The 13,112-nt window shown below is 29.8% G+C and overlaps 1 protein-coding gene across 4 annotated transcripts; it reads left to right on the forward strand.

Moving 5' to 3' along the window:
* The first annotated feature begins 1,351 nt into the window (after window positions 1–1,351).
* Window positions 1,352–5,807, forward strand: LOC112796693 (chaperonin 60 subunit alpha 2, chloroplastic). 4 transcript variants are annotated; one of them, XM_025839268.2, is made up of 9 exons: window positions 1,352–1,530; window positions 1,627–1,804; window positions 2,307–2,428; window positions 2,528–2,735; window positions 2,825–2,970; window positions 3,093–3,399; window positions 3,734–3,984; window positions 4,229–4,429; window positions 5,088–5,807. In XM_025839268.2, exons 1-9 carry the CDS (start codon window positions 1,465–1,467, stop codon window positions 5,373–5,375), a joined length of 1,767 nt encoding a protein of 588 aa, XP_025695053.1. In that variant the 5' UTR covers window positions 1,352–1,464; the 3' UTR covers window positions 5,376–5,807. The 4 variants fall into 4 exon arrangements, with proteins under 4 accessions (XP_025695053.1, XP_025695054.1, XP_072091616.1 ...); XM_025839269.2 differs by having other exon boundaries at window positions 1,357–1,530; window positions 2,307–2,408; XM_072235515.1 differs by having other exon boundaries at window positions 1,382–1,530; window positions 1,630–1,804.
* Window positions 5,808–13,112: the final 7,305 nt, after the last annotated feature.

Here is a 13,112-nt window from a genome sequence, read left to right on the forward strand (position 1 = left end):
GGGTTAGCACTAAGAGGTATAGTTAGGTATTAGCATGCCAATGTCAAGTTAGGTTAGAACTTGAGTGTGAAAGGATTGGGACAATCCTGTATTATTGGTGTATGTAATACTGTTAACTATAGTGAAATTCTTCCATAGTTGTGGAGGAGACTGGATGTAGGTTGCATAGCACAAGGCAATCGAACCAGGATACTTGCTGGTGTTAGCTTTTCTCTTCTCTGCTGTGTTCTGTTTTATGATTTTCATGAGACAAAAATAAATTGTCTCATAAATTTCCGCTGCTCAGATCAAACAGAATCAAAATAGCAAAGGTGTTTCAAAAGGGTAACAACAGCAACGTAAAAGGAAGGCATAGATTCAACCCCCCTTCTCTAAGCCTACCACAACCTTCAGTAGGGATGGACAACGATCGTATCGATCGGATATAACCTATAATTCTATTCGATCTGTACTATATTCATCAAATTGGATATATTTACATTTTTTCAAGTTGGATTGAATATGAGTATATTTGTATAATTCAAAAAAATTATTTTAAAGTCTTGTTTGACTGTTTTTAGTTTTTACAAAAAAAATGTCTATAAAATCTATTTTTCACCTGTTTTAACTTATTTATTCCTAAAAAGTTCTTTTGAATAATAAAGAAATAATAACACGAAATCAAAGTTTAATTAATTTTTGAGAGAAACTTTAAACGATCCCTGATAATTACCTCGAAAAACAACGAAGGTCCTCAACAAAAATACCTTTTTCTTTTCGATTTTTCCGATCTTTACTTTTAAGGGGCTGATTAGCCCATATGTCAATAATTTCAATATTTTTTTATTATTGACATATGGGCTAATCAGCTCCATAAAAATAAAGATCAGGGCCGGAAAGAAATTTTTTTGTTGAGAGTCGTTGTTCCTTCAAGATAATTGTCAGGAGTCGGATTGGGTATTCACTCATTATTCTAAATTGAAGTGCAATATAAAAAATTAAAAATAAGATATTATAAAATTTATAAAACAATATACTAAAATTTATATCATATTAGGATTTACTTTCTTAAATTAGCAAAGATTTTAGACAAACTTTTAATAAATCGTGAATATATTTAAGGGATGTCAATATATTTATAGTAAGCCACTTTTATTAAAGTAATTTTATATGGATAATCTTTTTTATTTTAAAAATTTGATAAGATCTATCTTTTGAGAGAAAAAATAAAAATAGTTAAAAAGATTCACATAAATAATTACTTATTTAGGCAAACATAAGCAGTCCATTTTAACCTAAGAAATCGGATATATGGTAAAAACCACCTCATAGGTGGGCTTTTTATCCCTGTTGAACCTGACTTTTTATCCACAATCCTGATATAAATAATTACTTAGGATATGTGAATATTATGCGTGCAGTCATATAAAAATGCAGAAGCTCTTGAAGACTTGAATGTTTGATTTTCACATCCGCTAGGCAGTGATGAAAGTTGGAGTTTCAATGGCTCGTCCATGGCTCTTCCCTCCAAATCAAAACGCTTTCTTTTCCGTAAGTCTTCCTTACGATTGTTCTCCTTAACTCCCTTCCCTCCTTTGTTGTCTCAGATTTTCTGAGTTCAAAATTGTTTTTTTCAACTTGTTGCAGCAGCAGAATCTTCTTCTTTGTTCGAACCGAATGGCGATTGGTGTTGGGAGAAGAAAACCGCAGTTTGTAGTGAGCGCAGGGCCGAAGAGGATATCGATTGGTAAAGAGTGTAGGGAAGCATTGCAAGTAGGAATCGATAAGCTTGCTGATGCTGTGTCTATTACTGTAGGACCCAAAGGTGCATCTTTCAAATTTATTTCATCATGAATTTCAATGTTTTGAATGCTCAATGACTAGTATATTATACCAATACTCAATTATGTTCCATCCAGAAAGCACTGATTTACGAACCAAGTTTCCATAGAACTGATATTTTATAAAATTTTCACATTTAGTAGTAGCATGTATTGAGAGAACTGATATATGTCAAGAATGTTCCAATATTTTTTATGGCAGAGCTTAGAAAGTATTAAATACTGGCTGTTTGAAATTTGAAATAATTCAAAGTATATATTATTTTCAAAATATACATGTGTATGTACCAACAGTAAGAATATGAATTGCAGCTAATTAAGTTATAATGGAACTGAAAATTGGTTCCATTTGCATCCTTTTAGTCCTGGAAAAGGATTGTATATGTATTTTGATATTTTTATTCACTGTTTATTGACTGCTCATTGTACATGCTGCTTATGTGATTCTAGTTAACAAGTTTGTTCATCTTGCTCCTTACCGTGCAGGACGTAATGTTATTCTCTCGGAATCTGGAAACCTTAAAGTGATTAATGATGGCGTTACAATTGCTCGGTCCATAGAGCTTTCTGATACAATTGAGAATGCAGGTGCCATGCTAATTCAAGAGGTTGATCATTTGTTAGGTTTTTCGTTGGATTAAATAGAATAAATTTGAGACCAAAATAACTTGAGATGTATTGCTTGTTTCCTTCCTTAATGCTTGTAGGTTGCTAGCAAAATGAATGATTTGGCTGGTGATGGGACTAGCACCGCAATTATTTTGGCTCGAGCCATGATTAAATCTGGACTATTAGCAGTTGCATTTGGGGCTAATCCTATTTCTTTGAAGAAGGGAATGGACAAGACTGTAAAAGATTTGGTCAAGTTCTTGAAGCAGAAAAGTGTTCCTATTGAAGGAAGGGCTCATATTAAAGGTAGTTTCTTCTTCTATTTTTTGAGTTTTCCAAAGCAATGGGTGTTCTCAAGATGAAAATATTGAAGGAATTTTTTGTCCCTCTTGCAGCTGTAGCTTCAATTTCTGCTGGAAATGATGAGTATGTGGGAAATTTGATTGCTGAAGCTATAGAAAAGATTGGCTCTGATGGGGTGATCTCCATCGAGTCGTCATCATCATTTGAGACCTCTCTGATAATTGAAGAAGGGATGAAGGTATCATGCATTAGAATAAAAGTCAACAATAACAAGCATTAGTGTTCCTGTCATTCAGATGTGAATGATCACTATCATTGTCTTTTCCCTTGTTATATTTGTTCTCGGTTCCTTCTGTGCAGATTGATAAGGGTTACATGTCTCCTCACTTCATTACCAATCAGGAGAAGTCCATTGTTGAGTTTGACAATGCTAAAGTTTTGGTAACTGACCAAAAGATTTTGGCTGTCAACGAAATTGTTCCTTTGCTGGAAAAGGCTATGCAGTTGAGTGCCCCACTCTTAATTATTGCAGAGGATGTCTCAAGGCCAGTGTTGGAAACGTTAACAGTGAACAAAATGCAAGGATTACTAAGAGTTGCAGTTGTAAAATGTCCAGGATTTGGAGATGCAAAGAAAGCTTTGTTACAGGATATTGCACTTATGACAGGTGAGTTCCTACAGCATATAATAATCTCAATTAATATCTTTGGAAACTTCCTTTACATTAGTGTTATGCATATTCTATAAACAGCAAACTCTTTGTTAGTCTTTGTTTTTCTTTAGTAAAAATCAGTCCTGATCTTATGACTTGAATTGTATATCTTCTATGGGGTGTCACTATTTAGGAGCTCTTCATGATATCTTGACTGTATGAGCATAATTTGAAGTTTTCTTTTTTTTCCCCTTAAATTTGCCCGGATACTTTGTTCCCATTTCCTTCATTAATGTACCCACTTTCTCTGCTCTGCTTGTTTGACATCATGTTTACATTAAAATCACAGGTGGTGATTTTCTTTGTGGAGACTTGGGTCTCACACTTGAAGGTGCAACATCAGATCAGCTTGGCACTGCACTGAAAGTGACAATAACCAGTAATTCGACAACTATAATTGCTGATCCTGCCACAAAGGCTGAAATTAAGGCTAGAATTTCACAGATAAAGAAGGATCTTGTTAAAACAGATAACGCGAACCTGTCGAGAAAGCTCTCAGAGAGAATTGCAAAACTCTCTGGCGGTGTAGCTATTGTAAAGGTACCTACTCCAATAAACATGTATTGAGTTGTCTGTACTCTGATCAATTCATGACCTCCTTACTAAAGAGGTCCTATAAAAGAAATTTTCTGTAATGAATATGATTTATTCTTAATAATATATCATTTTTTTATACTTACCTTCTCTCTTACAAATTTGCTTCTTCTACTATAAAAACAATTTTTGTGACGTCCAATATCAAATAACATTTTATGTTGACATTTGTTTTGTATCAATTGTGCAGGTAGGTGCGCACACTGAGGTAGAACTAGAGGAGAAAAAACTTAGGATTGAGGACGCGAAGAGTGCAACATTTGCTGCTATACATGAGGGAATTATTCCTGGAGGGGGTGCCGCATATGTCCACCTATTGGACTTGATACCAAGAATAAGGAACTCCATGGAAGATCTAGATGAGCGAATTGGTGCTGATATTGTGGCTAAGGTATGGTTATGTTTATTAGTTTCCTAGCTCTCGTACTTGTGCTCCTTCATACAATTTGTGAATCTGTATAATTAACCCTACAATATGTTGTTGAGGCTGAGAGGTCTCAATAAATTCCAAATACTCCAGCCTCATTTTGATTGTTTTCATCCATGCCAAAAGTCTCTCATTATCACTTTATTTGTTTTGAAGATGGTCCAAAACGTATTAATAGAGAAACTTGCTCATCTGTATACTGTCCTTGTTAAGTTCACATCATGACTTTGATATCTTATCAGCTACCTCCCTCATTACTATCAATACTTGGTACTTGGGCTTGAAATTTCAATTCTAATAGTGAACTTGGCAGGGAGAATTTAACTTTGATTATGTTTTCCCTGGAGGTTGAGGTTGTGTGTCAGGTCTTCTGTCAACCTCTCTATGTGATTGCTCGCACTCTTGACCTTGTTATTCTTAGATATTACATATTATTTGAAACCATTCTTCTTTTCAAAAGAAATAAATAAAAAAATAAAAATCTGGTGCATTCCATATTTGTTTCCCCTGTACTTTCATTAGTTCATCGAGGCGTGGGATTAATTTTGTGAGGCAATTTGTTTATGAACTTGTGTTGAATGCCTTTAGATATATGTAAGCAGTTTCACACAATGCATTGCAGGCAATGCTTGAACCTGCCAAATCAATTGCAGCCAATGCTGGAGTTGATGGAGACATTGTTGTCCAGAAGACGAGAACACTTGATTGGCGAGCTGGATATAATGCAATGACAGGCACATATGAAGATCTTCTAAATGCAGGAGTGATAGATCCTTGTCGAGTTGTCAGATGCGCTCTTCAAAGTGCAGTTTCAGTTGCTGGTATGGTATTAACTACCCAGGCTATATTGGTGGACAAAACAAAAAAACCCGAGCCATCTGTGCCTCTGCTCCCTGGTATGATACCTTAAAACGGCGAAAACACTACAATTTTGACAATCAACTTTAGTATCATGAATCAAAGCCTGCAAATGTCCCTTTTGTTGATTCACACTCGGCCAGCGAGAAGAATGCTCTTGCCATGAATGGAAAAGTCTCGGGTTGCTGCTGCTTATTTGAGTATTGACTTCATGAAATCCATGTGCCATGCAGCCATGAAGAATTTTGTTGAAATTGCATGGAAACTTATCCTGCAAAAAAAAAAAAAAAAAAAAAATCATTCCACCACATTTTATATCACAAGCCTAACACACTTTTTTTCCTGCATGTATTCTTAACTTGTGTATAATTAGTTTTCCTAATTATTAGAATTTTAATTACAATCTTTCAACCATTCTTCTTCCTAGCAAACTGGAAATAGTGTACTTGGCATTGCTCCACACAAATAATTGCTTCCTCTCTAATCTCTCCTTTGTTGGTATAGCTTTTAATCTTATTAATCTCCAACTAAAAAACATGAATAGCAAGTGGTGTCTGAATCTTCTATGATCCATTTTTATTTAGTATATAAATCCAAAGTATGCACTGATTATTTATCTGTATACGAATGAATTTATTTTACATATATGAAATATTAAAATCCTGAAGTTTTTTATTCCTTAGCAAGCTTTTAATTTGGATAAATTCTCATTTTTATATATGTGAAATTAAGTTCATCTTTAAATGATCCTTGTTTAAGTAAGAAATATTGTACTCTTTGTTAATTAAACAAATTTTAATTTTTTATTTATTATATTTTATATCAATGTTTAGATTTAGTATTCAGGATGTAATTTATTTTATTTTTTGATTCTTTTTATCTTTATAGCAAATTATTTCAAAGAGCACTGCACTTTATTTTTTCCGAAATATATTAGCATTCGCTGTGAAATTAGTTCATATTTTAAATATATAAGTTTATAAAATTATAAATGTCATGTGCTCTCACTTACTTGCTAACAAAATTTTTCTCTCATTAACTCTTCAGTTTTGTTTTTTGGTATTCATCTCTTTAGTCATTACTTAACCCATTTTTCTTCCAAACACTTCAGACTATATTCACTAGAGAAAGGGATTATAAACCATTTTGTTATTATGATCACTCTTACTTTGACACTGACCAACTGTCTTAACCAAACTAAAACGCTACTACAAGAAGAAGAATAATACGAATAGAAATCCATATAAAACAAGTGCATCTTATTTCAACAACTGCTATTAACTGCTCTTCCTCTGATAGGTTTTACTTTTCCATGATTATGAATCTATTAAAAACTCTGTACTGGTTCCTCATAATTGGCCAACTGCCATCCTTCTTTCTTATGGTGATGTAATAAATTATAGGAATAATTAAAACCGTTATAAGTAGTAGATTATTATAAACACAATTAGGTGTTGAAGCTTTCAGACCCAACATTTCCTCTCAATTGGTTACTATCTGAACTAATAACAACTTTTAAAGAATAACTACTATTTATGAGCAAGTTTATAGAGTTGATCTTTCTATATAGCCTTGGAAAAAAGTTAATTACATGCAACATTACCCATATATAGTTAAACTTTATGGTATATCCATACATAGATTATTTTATCTTTGTTATATAAATTTAAACAACATAAACCACAAAAAAGTAGGGGTGATAATGGGCAGGTAGGATATGGTTTGGATCTAATCCTATTCCTATCTGTGAATTGAGAATATTTCAACCATATTTGCGGACTACAAAAAAATGCAACATTATTATATAACTTGATGATATTTTAAAATAGAATTGACTTTTATATATATATATATATATATATATATATATATATATATATATATAAGCGTATTAAATTATCAATTAGTGGCTAAAAAATTAAGAATCTTTTGTATTTAATGAGAAAACTTTGATTTAACATTTACTTGAAATATATTTTGATATAAGTATATAATATATACATATATAGGATGCGGATTAGTCGGATAGAGTTGAAATTCAATCCACATCCTACCCGACTTCTACGAAAATGCTGCTTACACCTCAGTAGATTAAGGCTTTCAAACCATCTTTCAATAAGTGAAAAGAAAAATACTAAACATACATATTTGACATCTAGACACTATTGGAAAGGGAAAAAAAAAACAAAAGTTTAGATTGAGATATGAAATGATGATAGCTTAATTTGTAAGCTACGTATGTTAATCGCTGAGGGAAAATAAATGCTTCAAAGATACAGCACTTGGCTTCAAAGTATCAACGTTTTCTTTTGCATATATCCCACTAATTAGTACACATATAGTCTTAGTAGGCAGTATCCAATGATTCAAGATTTAATAATTCTGTTCATATATCCAGCGAATATAGTGTTCTAATACTTGTCTAAAAATATAATTGTTATTAATTAATTATATTATATTATTTTTTAATTAACAAAAAATATATATAATTGTTACAAAATACTAATATCAAAAGAATGTCTATTATAAAAAATGTGCACACAACATAACTGTTGTTAATTATATTAACATATCTCTTGTATTAAAAATACACATGTTATCTGGCCCTACATCATCATTATTCTTCTATGAATGCCATCACCTTCACCCACTATACCTTACCATTAATTTTCCATATACAATCACTTTGGTGTATGGGGTCCCAAGGATCAGTTAGATGGAAGAAGAATAATGAAATGGATAGATGGTAAATTTATGCATCGTTATTTATAAAATATTTTATATACTTTCTACATCTTCATTTTCTAGGTTTCTGATATTTGGCTATATTAATAATGAAAATAGTAGGTGATAAATATATATTTTTTTATTAAACTAATCAATTCTCATTTTTTATATTAAAAGTGTTGGCTCCTAACATTTTTTATTTATAATATTTTAATTCTTTTAGAATGTATGTAATCTTTATAGAGCTTGTTTGGGTATTATTAATTGTTAAAAAAATATTTTAATAAAAAAGAATTTCATTTTTATCTTTTAGTGCGTTTAAACAAATTTTAATAGTAAAAATAAAAATACTAAAAAAATAAAAATATCTTTTCTTAGAGCTATAATTTCTATTTTTTTAAAAGATATTTTTTATTTAAAAAATATATTTTTAACATAATAAATAAATAAAAAGTATTTTTATATTATTATATTTAAACATAATTATTAAATAAAAAATATTTTTATATGAGATATTTAAACATAAAATTACTTTTACTTTTCTAAAAGATCTTTTAAAAAAATATCACTTAAAAAAGTTTTTTTCCATAAAATTTCATCCAAATAAGTCTATAGACGTTCAAATTCAAATTTAAAAATTTCTTTTTCAATATATTGATATTTGTTTGACATAAAAGAAAATTTATTATACTAAATAAATTTAATTATCCTTCTATTGTAAATTTAGTTATTCTAATAGATGATCATTTAGTTGAAAAATATATAAATTGATATGTATAACTTATATATTAAATTTTAGTATGCATAGATATTTTCAATAACTAATAACACCTCTACCCTTTGCATATTGGTGGCATAAAATTAAGACTAGAACGTTATTATTATCCTTAATGATTGTTATATGAATTCTGCTCAAGTAGACAATAAAAAATTTGAATAACGTGAACAATGGACTAAATTTTTTAGTCCATTGAAAAATTAAAAAAAAATTACCTCAAATCAAGTTTTAAATTTTTTTTTTTAATTTTACTATGAAAAAATATATAAAACCAAAAGGTTATCAGCCAAAAATTAAATAAAATTATATTAATTAATTTTAAATTTTTTAAATTCAAAATTTTAAAAAATTTAAAATTGATTAAATAAACCTAAATAAATCTATAAAAACCTTCCTCTTCTCTCTCACATTAACCTACCCACCTCCAACAATCACATATACATACACAGACTCTCTCTCTCATCGGCCCTCTCCGCCTCTCGAAGTTTCGCACACATAAACAACTAACAAAGCATGCAAATAACGCAATTCGGATTAGAGTTTATCTTACAATACAGACATAGTAGTAATTGTCATCAACACGTTCACGTTCGGCATTTTCCGAACACACTCTCTGATCATTAGAATCGCCACCATTCTTTCTCCTAATAACACAGCGTGAAACCACACCAGAAGTCTCGGTCGCCGTGGTAAGGAAGGGCGACCGAGTCGCTCCAGCCACCGACAACGGTGGTCGAGGCCTCGGGAAATGCATCACCTCAAGTGGAGCCGAATCAGCGGCGAGAGAGTGTAGGTTAAGGTTCTATATACGTTGTACAGTAGCAAACTCTTCTTCGTTGAATACGCCATTACTTCTTCTTCAGCTTCAGCTACTACTACTACTACAGACTGGAGTGAAGTATTCGGTGGGTGGGGGTGTATGATAGAGGCCCAAGGAAGAAGCACATTCATTGGGCCTATGGGTGTATGTTACACACTTGATCTTAGTCAAAAGGAGTTCTTGAACAATTATAGAAATATAAAAAAATATTTATTTAATATGAAAAAAAAACATCCTAATACTTAACAAAAGAAATATCCAGTTATATTTTAGCAAAAATAATTAAATATCTATAAAATTTAAAAAAAATTATGAAATTCTTAAAGAAATAGAGACATTCACCTTTGTAATACAAAAAAAATTCAAAAAATATATAAAAAAACATCTATTTAGTATGAAAAAGAAACATTCTAATACTTAGCAGAAGAAATATCCATATATATTAACTCGTAGAGATTTTAGATTCACCCAAAATTATTTGGCTGGTTTTTTGCTAATACCCTTTTGGTTTTCTAGCATTGTTCTTGAAAATTTTAACTATCTCCTTCCTTTTAACTTTAATTACACTTCCTTCTAATTTAAATCTCCTTCCTACTGTCACCATCTTTTGACGTCAAACATCCAATTTACATTAAAAACAAACATCTCATTTATATATGAATAACAAGCATTCCATTTACACTAAGAATAATAAACATCTCATTTGCATGAAAAATAAACATGCACATGCGTATATAAAACTTCTGTTGCATACCTTCTCACTGCACGTCCAGTATGTTGGTGTAAACGTAGCCTTTTAGATCCATACTGTACGGTGGTTTATGACGAAGATGGTGGAGGAAAAAGGAAAGGAAAAAGCGAGAACCACCATAAAATCTTGCGGTCAAATTTGTGGGAGGCGAGAACGAAAGAAAGATTCTGCATGGCTTTGAACAATGTGTTAGCATCGAGGTGGTTGTCGTTGTTGTCAACAGTGGTGGTGAACTGCAACAGTAAAGACGGGGTTGCGGGGTGCACAGTTGACACGCAACGGAATTGTTTGGACGGCGTCAGTGAACGGATGAAACGTCGGCTGGAGGCTGTATGGCGTCAGATCGAAGAGAAGAAATTGAAGCGGCACTTGAAATGCCTATATAGACCCGAAAATGACAAATGAAAGAAAGAGATTAAATTTAAATTAGGTGTAACTGCTAATTCTTACTTATTAAATTTTAAAATTTAAAATTAAAAATAATTAATTAATAATTTAATTTATAATTTTGATTTTTTTATTATATTATTCACATTGTTTATTAATTTTATTATCTATCTATGTTTTTTTTTTGTTATACATTGGAGGTATAAGATTTTCTATATTATTAGTATCCTGTAATTAAATATTTGTATCTGTAGAATTTCTAAAGTAATAGACAACTGAATCCAATATCTTTATTAAAATAGAAATATATAATTAATATTTAAATACTTTTTTTTGTTATCCACCAACCACGTACATAAATGAAATCTAAATTTAAATTGATACAACAGTACCATGATCCGTGATCTTATATATACATACCTCGTACAGTGGATGTTACTAGATGGCGTGGTTATTACTTTCTTTTCTTAACCATGATGGCTTTATTGATAAGTGGTGATATATTTATGATGTCTATATATGCAATCTAATTATAGGCCCTATAAAATGATAGGGTCTTTCTAACCTTCATTTAAACGTTCTTTGCTTTAAACTGTTCTTGATTTATATACATACGCATAAGATATTTACATATCTAATAATATCTTCATGACCCACAAAAGGGTATGCTTCAACTATTAACCAATGATATTGTTTACGAATCTCAACTACTTTTTTCTTATTTGGGTAACATATGTTCTAAAAAATTATTATTAGTAAAAATACTTGCATTTGTTATTTTAATAAGTACAAAATAAATACATTGAAAAACTAAGTTTGTATATTTTTTATAAAAAAATTTCAATTGGTAGTCTTAATATACGATTTTAGGATATATATTAGCTAAATATTTTTTGAATAAATAAAATCTAATGTTTATGTTCTGTAATTTAATAAAAATTAATCCAAACGTAATTTAAATAAACAAAATTTATAGAAATGTCTCATAGATCTTAATAAATTTAAATATAGCTAATATTCGGATAAAATTAGGCACATTTTTAAAACTAAGTCTTTAATTAAATCATTATTTATTTTTTTTTGTCATATTTTTTGTTGTTGTCAAGACCGTCTTTTTCTCTTATTTAATTTTTTTTTCATTTTCCTTCGTCATGATTATTATTCTCTTTTTCTTTACTTATACATATTTAGTAAAAATACTAAACATATAAATTTTAATATACATCATAAATATTTTAGTGTATAATATAAAAAAGTTAATATGTAATATAAAAAAATTTGTGTATTATATCAATAAATTTTTATATTATATATAAAAATTTATGTGTTATATGTAAAATTTTTGATATTGTGTGTGTAAAAATTTATGTGTTTTATAATAAAATTTTATTCTATACTCTGTAACAAAATTTCTGTACTAAAGAAGTACAAAAATAAAAAAAACCATGTAATAAACGCGTGTGATTTTTTTTGTTGGATTCAAAATGTGTTCATTAGACTTAATTACCAAAATATTTTACATATACTGTCACAGTTTAATATTCTTTTGTAACTTTTAACATGCACTACTTGGTAAATTTTTTTTAACTTTTATTAATTTTAACAAGTGTCTTTAGATTATTTGTTAGTTAAATTCTTAAATTACATGTCTCTTCTTTCCTCAGATAAGCTTTTTTTTTTTCTAAAATATTATTTTCTACAAATAAGTGTTAATTTAGTAAATCAATGTAATATTATTAATTATATTTTTTCAAATTATACACCTAAAATATAAAATAATTAAGAAGAAAAATTATAGGTATAAAAAATAACTTTAAAATTTAATTTTTAGTTTTTATTACTCTAACAAACTTTGATCCTTTTAATCCACTTAAAAAAAGATTACTCATCTTTAGATAGAGTAACAACTAACAAAGACATGAAGAAGATTCACAATAGCTGCTTGGTGTGACTCATGTATGGAAGAGTCATCACACACGAAGAAGACAGAAAAAGCGAAGACGTAGACGCACCTCGTGTACAGAGAGGTACGAAGTATAAGCAAAGAAATAGCCTAAAGAACTATTTGAAAACGAAAGACTTTGGTGAAAGAAATAAAGATTAAAGAGTAAAGACACTCTCTGATTTGTCTTTAATATATAAATATATAATGATTTCGTTAAAAATATTTACCAAAATTTTTATAGACGACGAATTTTCAGGAATGACTTAAAATTTAGTAAGTATCAAAATTTAGATCTCTTATTTGTAGTTTTGTATCCAAATTTGATAAGAAAGGATTAAAGAAATGTGTTGAAAGAGATAGTCAAAATAAAGTCCGGTTTAA

This window comes from Arachis hypogaea, chromosome 4 (genome assembly GCF_003086295.3).
Source record: "Arachis hypogaea cultivar Tifrunner chromosome 4, arahy.Tifrunner.gnm2.J5K5, whole genome shotgun sequence".
NCBI lineage: Eukaryota > Viridiplantae > Streptophyta > Magnoliopsida > Fabales > Fabaceae > Arachis > Arachis hypogaea.

Excerpts from the sequence above, each read along its gene's own strand:
- LOC112796693 (XM_025839268.2), top strand. The coding sequence starts at position 1,465 with ATGAAAGTTGGAGTTTCAATGGCTCGTCCATGGCTCTTCCCTCCAAAT. Across the intron at positions 2,429-2,527 it reads GTGCCATGCTAATTCAAGAG|GTTGCTAGCAAAATGAATGA; the intron begins GTTGATCATTTG and ends TAATGCTTGTAG. Across the intron at positions 3,985-4,228 it reads GCGGTGTAGCTATTGTAAAG|GTAGGTGCGCACACTGAGGT; the intron begins GTACCTACTCCA and ends TCAATTGTGCAG.